Source organism: Cheilinus undulatus, linkage group 2, assembly GCF_018320785.1.
Source record: "Cheilinus undulatus linkage group 2, ASM1832078v1, whole genome shotgun sequence".
Taxonomy (NCBI): domain Eukaryota; kingdom Metazoa; phylum Chordata; class Actinopteri; order Labriformes; family Labridae; genus Cheilinus; species Cheilinus undulatus.
Window position 1 is genome coordinate 9,740,954 of NC_054866.1, and position 13,515 is coordinate 9,754,468.

Sequence of the window (13,515 nt, forward strand, 5' to 3'; positions counted from 1 at the left end):
GACAGTTGTAATTCATTAAACATTTCTTAATCCAGCTGATCTTGCATTCAACGATGTTTAACACTCTAAAGGGTCCATTTAACGTTTTACCCCGCGTTAGTTTGTGCCCGTCTCACTAAAAAAAGCGTCTCCTCAGTGTTGATAGTAAACGTATCCCGTTGCTTTGGAGGCTGTGGCTGCGGTGTCCTCGTGTAGCTGATGGCGAACTCCGCCCAACCGTTACGTCAAAGTAGAAGAGATAAACGAGCGCACCCTGTGTGCACCCACTGACAGACCGTGGTTGAATGACATAAACAAAGAGCCGGCGACTTTTCGGGTAACAGAAAACGCTCCCAAAGCTCAACGAAAACATGGAAACCGGTAGGTTCAGGTGTCCCCTTTTCTCCTCTCCCTCTTTTAACCGTTGAGGTTTGTGTCCCCGGTGTAGCTAAAGCTCTGCCTGCATTTAACAGCTGGAGGATGACAGCTAAGGAAGCTAACGTCCACTTGCTATGTTAGCATCAATAGCGTTCAGTGGAAACTCACTGGCAATATTTACATTGCGAGTAACGTTTACAGTTTATACTGAAAAGTTATGAGGGCAGTGTCGACACACAAACTTGAGACAAATGCGGCTAGGGACTTTTTGTTCCTAAAGCTGGTGTCGGCAGCAAGCCCGGAAATGTTAGCTTGTGAAGCTAACGTTAAGCTAGGCATGAATGAAGCTGGAAATGCCAATACCTGTCAGAGTCTTTAAAGAGGTCCTGGTTCATTGACGCGGGTTTTCATCAGGATAACAATTATTATCCTCGTGGAAACACTTTTAACGACGATAAGCATCTCTTTTTGAGGGGTTAACAGTAATTAAATTAAGTTTCAGTCAAGTGAATAGGTTTGCTTCGATCACTTTTTCATTGAATGGCCAAGGTTCAAGCTTCAATCTGACGATTTCTCCATTTATTCATTTTTTGTTTTTGTTTTTCCTTAGTGTGAGTAGTCTGCATTCCATTTATGCCCATACTTTGACCTTTGAACTTAGTTTTAGCCATCTGCTCCACTGTAAGGCTTCAGTCCAACAAGCCCTTTCCGCATGGAGCACATATGGCGTAGTGAAGAGCCCATAAAAAGCCAATTGTATAACCACTGATGTGTGCTTGGCCTCTTGCCATTGAAAAACACCGTGATGCCTGTGCTAATCATTCATAGTTCCTCTTGATGAGTGACTTGGAAAACCTACGTAACTGACCGAGCAACATTAACACTGAATAACCACAGACAAACCAAATTATTCTCATAGAAGACTGCAGAGCTGCTCAAATATGCATACACTCTCTGCTTTAGGCGTGAACATGAGTATTAGTTTGTTTGGCAGTGACACTGTCCTAATGTGCGACTCAACTTTGTGTGGATGGAAAGCAACAGCACACAACTTCACTAATAAAGAGGGTTCAGGTCTAGGCAGCATGCATGACTAGGCAATGTTCTTGCCAGTCTTGTTTAATGGACACAGTTGTTTGACAAAATTGACAACCACACATTGGTATACAGATTTGAGTCTTTGGTCAGACAGGGTGTCCAGTTGAAGGAGACAAGACAAGCTTCCTCTTACTCAGGTAGCCACACGAATAAATCTAGCAAGCTCTGGTGAGCCCTTGGCTCATCAGGACTCTTATAGAATCACTAGAAAGCATTTTGTCGCTGGTTTGGCTCTCTCTCTCTCCAAGTATGTTCTTCATTCTCTTTACATACATTACCGTAACCGTGGTCAATGACCTCAATAGATTCCCTCTGTAAGTACGCTGTGTACTGAGAAAAAGAGGATATAAATGGACGACTGTTCTGTAAAGGATGTGCTGACATATGAATCTTTGAGTGCTCATAAGTGCTCATAAGACTTCTGTATCTATATCCATTTCTCTATAAAGCAGCCACTTTATGCAGCTGTGAAATAGCACAAGGAAGTTAATGTAGTTTCACTTTCATTTGCGAATTTGGCCTCCCACGATCTGGAAAACAAGATAATAAAGTTAAAGCAGTTACTGCGCCTAATGCTGAGCTGGACTTGTTTTGTCCCTGGGTTTATCAAGTGTGCCAAAGTTTCTCTTTGTTGTTTTATTTTGGCCTCAAGAGTACATCACCCCGACCTCAAAAACACTGATATTTGTTTTCATTAATGTATGGTTCATTGGTGTTGTTATTCTTATTCATCTACATTCTTTTAATTGTTCGTGTTCTTTTGTTGCTTGTATTTTTTTTTAAAGTTGATGAGGTAATATGTCTGATAATTGCATGTGTTGTGGATGATGTAAAATCAATCATTAATAATTACGATAACTGCTGCATGATTAATAGCATAGCAATATCAGGCTGTGCAATTCGTAGTTGTTGAAAGGTTTACAAAAATGCCTGCAGAAAGGCCTTTAAGTTTACAATAGTACCACTGAATTTGCACTTTGTAGAGGCACCTTTAAAAAAACAAACAAACAAAAAACGGAAAACTTTATATAGTATTTTTGCAAAATAGGAAGTTATTTTGAAGCAGTACTGAAAAACTAAAGGAAGGTAGACTCATGAAACCATTTAGGTATTAAATCGTAATCACAATTGCATATTGTGGTATAATTGCAATCACAATCCATAATAATCAAATTTGAGTGATTCCAATTTTTGTCAGAATTGAGCAGCCATGCCTTAAAGTCTTCCTTTTTCGAGTAATCTTCATCACTCTGTCATTTATCATATCATTCATTTTCTTTCTCTTTTTTTTTTCTTCATATTCACCATGTCCTTCTTGCTCTTTCAGGTCTGAGTCAGGAGAAGGTAGCCAGCTTCATTAAGCGGCTGCGGGCTGAGCCACGCTACCTGCTGGCCCAGAATGTATCCACCTGCATTGACCCTTTAGAGGTTTGTCTGCACCGGCAGACTGTCCAGGATACAGTCCATATCTTTCAGCACTCAATTCCCACCGAAGGAAAGCCCATTACCAACCAGAAAAACTCAGGTATGAGTACAAGTACATACATGTGCATGCATTTTCTTATGAGTAAAGTCTTAGTAGTTAGTTCATCATACAGAAACACTTATATGCAGGAATTCAACTCCCCATCTGAACCACCACTGATTCAAATTTTACTTGAAGACTGTTCACACTAGAGAAAAGAGGCAAAAACATTTGTCAAACTTTCAGCAAGCCTCTGAAGACACCCACAAAAGTTGGTGAAATAACAAGAGTGCTATTGATTAGAGCTGGGTATTTCAAGGAAAATTATTCTTTGAAAGTCACTCGAACAATTATAAGAAATTTCAGTATACTAAGAGAAGTCAGATGCATATTGTTAGCTTGTCAGCATGTTAGCATTGCCATTAATGGTCTAAAAATTTTAGCATTGCTTCTTGCTAATTTTAACTCAAAAGATCCATTTTAGAGATGTACAGATAGTTTAAATGAATAAAACCGATAGCACTGATGCTGATACTGATGTTTGAATAACAGTTTAGCCCAGTGATTCCCAACGTGGGGACCATGGTCACTAGGGGGCGGGCCAAAGTTATGGCGGGGGGCATGACGAGGCTAAATCAATGCACAATGATTAGTACTAATTTTTGAGTGGTCTTGCCAAGTAAACATAGAGTTAAGGATGAGTCTTTTCCCTACATCACAATTACAAGACTAAAAACACGAAATTTTGAATAGTTCAGTGCTAGATTTCGAAGAGGGCCAGATCCTTCTTTTTGCCTTATTTTACCTGCGCAAGATAGTGTTTTTCTGCTGTTGCCTAAATCGGACAAATTGCAGATTAAAGCTGTACAAATTTCATGTTGCATTTACTATTCAGTACTTTCTGCAGTTGTTGTTCTGCAGACTGTTGGAAATAATTAGAAAACACTATGACTCTGGGTTTAGTGTTTATTGATATATGCTAATGTATTAATTGGTGGGGGTGTGTGCTTAAAATTTTTGTTTTTTTTATCCACCAAAGGAGGGGCCTGACAGAAAAGTTTTTGAACCACTAGCCTGTGACTGATACTGATGTCTTTGTCTGTTACTTCTTTTGGTTTGAGACTCCACAATACAAACACTTTCTCTCGTCTTTGACCACAAAAACAGATCAGAATTTGTAACTAATTTTTAAACAAAACTGTTTAGTGAAATAGATCATTAAGTTAAGAGAATCAAGTTAGTTTCAGTCTCTCAGCTGTGCAACCGCATATTATGGATTTCCTCTTCTATTGTTATATTATGGTTTGCAAATGACTTTCATTTGCACTACAGCCACAGTCTAGCAGCAGCATTACAACCAAGTGCCAGTAAAAGAAGGGAAAATATATATATATATATTTAGAAATATCTTTATTATTTTTTATGCTTCCCACCACAGAGCCTTTCTTACAGCTTTTTATAGCAGTATAATAGTATAATATAATATATAATAAAATATGTAATGGGAAAATATAGATTTTAATTGAAATCCTCAAGTTTCTGAAATAAATTGATGACTGCTGATGGAAATAGGGTTTTTCACATTAATGCATTAATTGCGATTAATATAGGTCCTTAATTAGTTCATCATTAATCCCATGCTTTGTCACCCCTTCCAGCACACTTTGGTTAAGCCACTGCAGCATCTCCCTGCAGGTAAAATAAGTCCACCACTGCTTCTAAATGTCTTCTGTCTGTTTAAGGAAAAGTCACAGACAGCTCAGTGGACAAGCTAAATGTCATCTACACCTTGTGTTATTAAACCTTAACTGTTCCCTTATTTCCTTTTCAATCCATAACAAGTTCCTTTTTCCTTGGTTAAGATCATGTCACAATCTTCAGTGTACCCCAAAAGTCCTTATTTCTTTCAAAATAAAAGCAGGTCTGTATCCAAACAGGAAGTCATTTTACCTTAGTGTAGGACAATGTAAAAATCTAAAACGAAACAAAACTGTTTTAAATGCAGAATAGGACTTTTTAAATGTGACACGAAGAGGAGATTAATTGCAAACAACTACTTTAATTTTGAGATTAGAGAAGTTATTCCTTTGACTTCCCTAGTTTTTAAATACTTGCTCATCCTTAATACAGATTTCTTCATTAACAAATGTTTTGTCCTAAATTATATCTCAGATGTGTCTGATTTTTGTCTTCTGTTTTTCACCAGGGAGATGTTGGATCTTCTCGTGCCTCAATGTCATGCGACTTCCTTTCATGAAGAAGTTTAACATAGAAGAGTTTGAGTTTAGTCAGTCTTACCTCTTTTTCTGGGACAAGGTAAGGCACATCGCTACACTCCATGTATGTTTCCCTTCTCATGGTCTCAGAGGTCTACTACACATTTTATTTCCTTCCGTTCTAGATTTCTTACGTAGTTTTCTAATGTCACTGTTTTGTTGGTCCATTCACATAAAGCAATGAAACAAAAGCTGAATTTTGTCAGTTCAAATTGTGTGTAGATTGTACACTACTTTGGGATTTTTATGTTTGTTTTCTAACTTAACTTTTAAGTTTTAGATCATTTGTGTTGTAACCCTCTGGTAAATGGAAGTTCTTGTTGTTCTGGGGTCAGTAGACCATGTGTGTCCGTGTCTGTGCATCAGGACTGTGTTATTGTACTGCAGTCTACTACTATACCATCATTGTCTACCTAAAACCCTCTTTGTGTGTTTTTGTTGGGGCTCTGCCAAGGTTGACGTCACAGTGACACCTTGCTAAATGTTTTCAGCTTTGTTTCTTTCTCTCAAAGGCTGTTTGTTTTTTTCCTCAAATGTTAAGGCACTTGGATACAAAATCAGCCTTTGTTACGGCACTCAAACATATGAAACTTTGAAATTCCAGATAAACAAGCGAGATCAGTTGACAAATAAATGAATTTCATATGCGGGAAATAGAAAATACCACAGGACATTTTCCATTTTTAATGAGGCAGTTCCTGATAAAAGACCCCCATATGTAGGGCCTGAGAGATGTCACGTAATTAACAGTATGTGTAATGATTTTGTAAAGCTTCAGTCATTCAAACTATTAGGGATTTTCTCATCTGTAAAAACCTCCTCAACTGATGCTGGCATACACTACTTGACAATCTTTGCAGTGGTAAATGTCTTTTTTCTTTTGGCCTTAAATCCATTCAACTAGTAGTGAGACTGCACAAACAGATAAAAGTGCAAACTTCTTCATCCATTGGCTGTCTGTTCTCTGCATCTGCCTTTTGTTATTTCTATAGTAGAAGAGACATTTTGTCTGGCTTACTGGCCAGGAACATGCCCACAGATGTCAGAATGTGTGTGTTTAGATGGTGAAGTGGAGAGCAGCACATGTGTGAGGCATGAATGACAGGAGATATACAAGGATAACTGCTACACCGTGAGGCGGGACAAACAAATTAGGAAATAATGTGACAGTTGATCAAACAATATAATGTAAAAATCTTAAACTACTTTATGATAAAAGTAAGGATAAGTACTGTTTTTAAACAGCCTCAAACAATGACCTGACCCAGCCTGGCAACACTGTGAAACAGTTTCTTCAGAGTTTTCCGAGTCATGAATAGAGTTGAGTACCTTTCACAGTTGAACTGGTACAGTACCGATTCCCGGTGCCTGTGAACTGGTGCCAGTACACAACTGTACACGTACCCATACCTGGTACTTATTTGTGTGAATTTGCAATAATAAATGTTATTTCATTTATAAAATAACCTCAAAACTTCTGAAATTTAGATAATTATTACTCACTATCAAAATAATATTAGATTTCAAATATATCAAAACAATATCAGACAAAGTTTGCAATGTAACATCACAAGTGTTTTTACACATTACTCCAACATGTCCTTAAATTCTCACTTAATTTCACACAGATAAAACTCTGTATGGTCCTTATATCCTCTGGTTGTACAACTAAAACAGCCTAAGCAATATAATTAGTCTTTATTTGGTGTCGTGTGAGTGCACGCCAATACAATACTTTTTTGCAGTGTCTCTCGCCTTCCATAAAGCAGCAGTGGTTATTTTTTACCACAGTGAATTTGTGTAGGCCTTTTTATCATCTTTCATATTTTCTTTTGACACAAAAAGACAGCTAGTGGTTGTTTTTGAAACAAGAAGAAACATGAGATGATGCTTAACGCCTACTTTTATGTGATAAAGCACACAGCTTGAAGCAGAAAGCCAGTCTACAGATGATGTTTTTAACCATCTTCATGGTAGCTGATATCTCTAACTACAAGTTTAGGTGTTGTAAAGCTGGCTTATTTAAAGAAAACCTGTGTGGTATACCAAACAGATTTAGACATTTTATCAGATTTTATTAGACTGAAAGCTTTGGAGAAAAGCTAGATAAGAGAAAGAAAGTCAGTGGGCCAGGTTACTAACCCACTGGTTGGTGTATTTCTTAGAATAAGCCCCAAAGTAAAGTAAAGACAAAATTCTAAATATTTTGACACTGTTTGGGCCAGATACAGACATGTAGTAGATGGACTATGCAAGCAATATGTGTTAAATAAATCTTGGGCACAATTTTGATTTAATAAGAACTTAAAAATCCAATTCAAACATTCTTTTGAGCATACATTATGAATAAATACTTTTTGTCAAACCCCTTATTTCTTCGTACTGATTTTATTTATCTTTTGTTGTTTGTTCATTTGTTTTTCTTGCAGGTTGAGCGGTGCTACTACTTCCTCAACGCCTGTGTGGAGACGGCACAGAGGAAGGAGCCGGTGGATGGACGCCTGGTCCAGTTCCTGCTCTCAAATCCAACCAATGACGGTGGACAGTGGGACATGTTGGCAAACCTCATTGGTTAGTCATCCTCATGACACATAACCTCATTAACCCTCTGAGAGCCATGTTGTTGTATACAAGAGGCACAGCTTGTTTAAAACTGAATAACTTTTGACCCAGAAATCTTATCCACTTACAGTTCTTTCTGTTTTTTTGTTTTTTATTTTCTGGAAGCCTTCCGTTGTACTGTTCTCATGACGGCATGCCTTTGTAGCCCTCACTGAGGCTTTTCTAGTGAGCTTGGAACTTGGCTGACTCTCTGGGGTCTTTAAAGATTAAATCCACACCAGTAACCCAAACAATAAGTATAAAATAATTAGTTTTTGTTCATTTTTTAATGCATTTTTTGATCATCTCTGCCGCTAGCGGCTGATGCTATCCAACATTTTGTATCCCACAATGCATTCTCATGGGCTGTGACAACCAAGGGCAGACTACTTTGTCAGACTGAGCAGTCTTTATACTGAGATCATGCTGGAGATGGCCTGAAAACCTCTCTTTAGACAGAGACAGAGAGACAAAGGGCCTGTGACATGGCCCTCTGTGTGACTACAGACAGGAACTACTTTATATAATGACACAAATAAAGCTAACACAAAGTAGCACATGGAGTTTTTTGTAAATATGTGCATGTTTTGAAGATTTTTTTTGTCACAGAATGATTTTTTCTATTTAATTGGTCCCCGAAAGATGAGATAACAAAAAGTATTAGTCATTATTGTTAACCGGGTGCCACTGAGATTTGTTTTCCGTCTAGGTTTTTTTGTCTTTAAAGCACCGCAACTTTTTTTTAATTCAAGTGACATTGCTAGAGTACACATATTCTCTAAGCCCAGGTTCTCCTGGGGGGAAAAAAAAAAAAAAAAAATGTTAGAGCTTGACAATGCACCACAGGGTTGATGTTTTACAAGCATTTTAAGACATCACGTCCAGAAAAATTGGTTAAAAAACAGCTCAGAGGGTAAGGAAAAGTTAATGTTGAATGACTGCCTAGTTTATTACCTTGGAGCACTGTTTACTCTGAACAAATCTCTATATCTCTGTTCAGAAAAATATGGAGTCATCCCAAAGAAATGCTTTCCAGAGTCACACAGCTCGGAGGCCTCACGAAGAATGAATGACATCCTCAACCACAAGGTAGATTAACAGATTTTCTGCAGTTCAATCTAATGAAGCATGCATGTTAGAGTAAAACTGAACTGCGGAGGTAATGCTGATGTTTCTATCAAACTGTCTGTTCCAGTTGAGGGAATACTGCCTAAGACTGAGGAACATGGTGGCCAGTGATGCAACTAAAGCTGAACTGCATGATGCTATGGACACCATGATAGAGGAGGTAAGGCTGAGAAATCTGATATGCCAGATTAGACCGTTATATGATTAACGGGTTAAAGTTGACATTTTATAAATAAAGGTCCACAATGAAAGTCACATGTTTGTCAGATTTGGCAATCAGGGAGCCATAGATACATTCTGTTACTTGGCCGACACAGATGACAGACTATATGGTGGTGCTTGACCAACATGATAACAGAAGAAAGAAAGGCTAGACAACACCAGGAAGAAGGCTGTAAACATACTATCCTTGCAGAACTCTACAGTGTTTGTTTGTCCATCCAAATGCTGTGATGAATGCCACATTAGCATGATGCTAATGCTAACAGCAGTTCTCACTAGGTTGCTAAAGTACCTTTATTTCTTGGCAGCATTTCTCTTTCTTCTGCCTGTTGTGGTTGTCCCTCAATGACGCATCATAAAAGCAGGGATGTTGTTTCCAGAGCTCGACAAACGTCTGTCTCATTGTTCCATTTCACAGCGCCGACTTTTCTAGTCTCCTTTTACTCTGTTATTTTGTTTGCTTACATTTGTGACTTTTGAGCATATAGAGTGCTCTATGCTCTCATTAGACAATGTCACTGATGTGACAGACCCAGCCACAGAAGGCAGATCGACGAGTCAAACATTATCGATTTTCTCTTGGAAGGCTATGAGTCTTCCCAGATGTGGCCTTTGTTATTGTTCACTTCGACATATTACATTGTATATAATGATCTGGTTTCAAGCCCAACAAGTCCTAACACCCTACAACTTCCAGGGAAGGCTATTATTGTGTTAAAAATACGTGGTCAGATCTCAGCCCATACTGTAATGCAGCTACTCAACACTGGCAGGAGCTGTAGCTTCACTTAAGGGCTCCAGCTTTACCCTCTTCATAAACGGTGGGCAGATGTCAGCTCACATGTTAAGTTAGATTAGGCTCAAAGATCTTATTGGAAAACCCTGAAATGTGCGTATTCACTAGGACAAACTAAGAAGCAAGGTTTCTCCAGGGATTAAAATCCCTGCTCTATAATCATGTTGAACTGTCATTTATTAATCACCTTTAGTTGTGAATATAAAGAACAACAGTTGCATCTAAAAAGCCCTTGCCCTTTGTAACTATTTGAAGTTTGATATTAATCTGAAAGGGTTTCGTAGGAAGTGAAAAAAGATTCAGTTCAATTCACCTTTATTTATACAGCACATTTTCAACAGCCGTGGTTGACCAAAGTGCATCACAGTATAAAAGTAAAACATGAAACAAGAATAGATCACTATTAATTAGTGAAATGAATCAAAACAGAACTTCATGCAATAATGTTAAAAGTAATAGTAAAATCTAAAATTTGTTGGGATAAAAAAATCTGATCTTAGATTGAAAGCCAAAGAGAAGAGATGGGTTTTTAGCAATGACTTAAAATAAAAAAAAAAACAAATAAACAGGACTTTGTGAAAGAGACTCAAAGATCCAGAGACAATTAATGGAACTTTTGATAGTATTGCAAAGTGAAAGAGAAACAACAGTGAACCAGCTATACCACTTGGTTATTAGGGTCTTGTAATTAATAAAGACCCATGTATAGAATTGTAAGATAAGACTGTATATGGTGAGGATATGAAGACAGAATGTTAAAAAAGTGAAGGCACACTGGTATATGCAGACTGAAACATGAAGCGGGTATTCCAAACCTGCACATCAACAGTTATATGCATCCAGTACAAGTATTTTTATATAAAACAAAGATATGATGAGCATTTGGTCACATGACTTTTAAAATTGATGTGTTTCTTCTAATAAATTTCTTGAGAAAGTTACTAATGCTACTGATTTACATACTAAGAAAAGTGACAACAATTTAAACCCCCTTGGTACTCATTATACGTCAGTAATATTGTCTAGAACACAGCTGTATGTCTGCCTTTAAATATAAAGACTTATCCTTCTTTCACGGTCTTGTTCATTGCCTGCAATCTATAACTCTGCGGTTTGATAACACAGATGTGATATAATCTTTACAGCTCTTAAATATGTTCACAATGTGACAACAAGTTGGGAAGAAGCATACAGTGCCCAGCTTTTTTTGTTGAAACGGTATAATTGATTTAACAATACAACACTAGCTTTAAAATCGTTTGTGTCAATCTGACATCTTTACTGGCATCTTGCTGGTTAAATCAGCCAGCTACACATGCACAGTGACACAGCTGTTTGTAGCTACAAGCCAACCAGTGGAAAAGAAACTGAAACTGGATTTTTTTTGTGTGTGGCAGCAAAAAGAAAAGGAAAATGTGGTATTTTTTTCTTCAGCAACGAATGATTCTTTAAAATAGCAACCAACAGAAGTAATCTGAATTATATAATGTGCCACCCATAACACTGGTCCCAGTGCCTGAAATGTTTAAATTTAGATGTCTCTTTTGAAGAGATGTTCATCTCACCTAATATTTTAACAATAATGCTACAGTTACTGAGATCATTGTAATGGATGATGTTGTAGTTAGAGGTCTTTATAGTATTTTCCCAACTATTGAATTTAGAGAAGACACTAAATGTGATACTTTAACTTTAATCACTGTACACATCTCAGATAGTGGTAACAAAATTAAATATTCTGTAGGTTCAGAACTCATGGCACAGTGGTTAATTTAATGGCAAATTGACCTGATATATTTATCTTTTAATGATACCACTGATTGTTCATTTTTTAAAAATTCTTTATAGTTTTTTTCTTTCTTAACACCTTTTTCAGCTCTATTGCACTGCTCAATTTTTACCACTAGAGGGCGCTATATAATAGTACTTAGCCCAACATTGCATCATCATTTTTAAGATATGCCCAAATCAGAACTTTAATAAAGTTTAGTTCAAAATTTGTAGTATCAAAGGAGCCAAAGGTCAAGGTCTGTTCCCTCATTCAAGGCTGAGAAAATGTGTATCTATTTTAAAAGAACGTATTGTAATCAACTGTTAAAAAAGTGCTCTTGCAGAATACCTACATAGACAGGATTTAAATCCTTCATTAGTTTTGTTTGACAAAATTAAAAACAAACTGGTGGCCAACACTCCAGATTCTAGGGCATATTTATAAGGCAGATTATTTTTCTTTATCATTTTAGATTTTTGAAATGAAAGGAATGACTTAAAATCATCAATCCCTGTGGGATTATTTCAAAAAAATTCTATTGTGCTTGCTCTGCTTACAGCAAAGTCAGTGTGATGTATCTATTTTATATGTGTTAATAAACATGGTACTTTGTGTGTTGAATTTCTGACATACAGAGATTTGCAGGAAATTGACTCTCACGTGCACAATACTGCACAACTGTAGATCGGCATGTCGTCTATTGCAGAGGTTCCCAAAGTAGGGTTGAGACCCCCTGAGAGGTCACTACTTGGCTTCCAAAAAAACGCCATCATTTTTAAAGGATTTTAAATGGCATATTTTACCCCTTATATTGTAAAGATTAGAGTTGTCACGTTACCAAATTTTGAATTTTGACACGGTACTAGTTAAAATCAAACAATATTGATTTTGGTTTCATTACCACAGCAACAAACAATGATGTTCTGGACACTCAAAACTGTTTTATATTTTTAATTTGATTACTTTTTTATTTTATTTTATTTTACAACCTTTACAGAAGAAGGGTTCACTGAACAGTAAATGCATACCAGAATTTTTTGTGTGTTTATTGTTATAAAGTAAAAATAAAATTTCCCAAGAAATGTATAGGGCCTCAAATCAAATATTTCCTCTGAAATATCAACAATGCGTCAGATGAAGTGTATGCAGTGATTCTGCTCTGTCTATAACTTCTAGGCATTTTTTACGTGTGTCAGTGTTTGCGCAGGGCTGTGTGGCTGTCATCATCTCACAGGTTGGGATGTGAAGAATAACTTCAGAGGCCAGGAGACATCGCTGTCTCTCCTCTGCTCTCCATCTGTGATAGATATATATGTTAATACATGCGTCTTTAAAAAATGCTAAAGAGACTTAATAAAATGTATTTGCTGACAAGTGAATTTAACAGATAGTGGGGATAGAGTGGCTGTGACTGAGGGTGGAGCATAGAGAGGAACTTTTTTGACATCAGTCAAACAAAATTCTGAATCTACCTCTGTGACTGTGTCTAACTTCTTTAGAGAGTAACTGCTGCAAAACTGTCAGTTAGTAACATCCCTCTGTATCACCGCTCTGTTTTAGCAAGAGGACACCGATACTTGAATGTTCAATCCCCCACCACTTTGTGCTGTCTCTCTTTCTCTCCACTCGCTGCATCTCAGGGTAGAAATACAAGTGTATATTTTTTCTTCAAATCGTCCGTATTTTCGGTATTATTGAATGTAAGAATATCAGATACTGTATTGTTTAAAGTAATTAAGACTTGAGCAGAAAGTGTGTTCAATTTTAAATGAAACCATAGTCCTTTGGTGAGATTCATGCA

At 37.1% G+C, this 13,515-nt stretch overlaps 1 protein-coding gene across 1 annotated transcript in view; it reads left to right on the forward strand.

The window, feature by feature from the left end:
* The first annotated feature begins 237 nt into the window (after positions 1-237).
* The window catches only part of blmh (bleomycin hydrolase), a 45,396-nt gene continuing 32,118 nt past the window's right edge, over positions 238-13,515 (forward strand). Inside the window, exons 1-6 of the mRNA XM_041797044.1 lie at positions 238-360; positions 2,783-2,980; positions 5,127-5,236; positions 7,626-7,767; positions 8,798-8,886; positions 8,993-9,085. Of these exons, the coding sequence (XP_041652978.1) occupies positions 351-360; positions 2,783-2,980; positions 5,127-5,236; positions 7,626-7,767; positions 8,798-8,886; positions 8,993-9,085 (642 nt within the window). The 5' untranslated portion in view covers positions 238-350. The remainder of the gene's footprint in view (positions 361-2,782; positions 2,981-5,126; positions 5,237-7,625; positions 7,768-8,797; positions 8,887-8,992; positions 9,086-13,515) is intronic.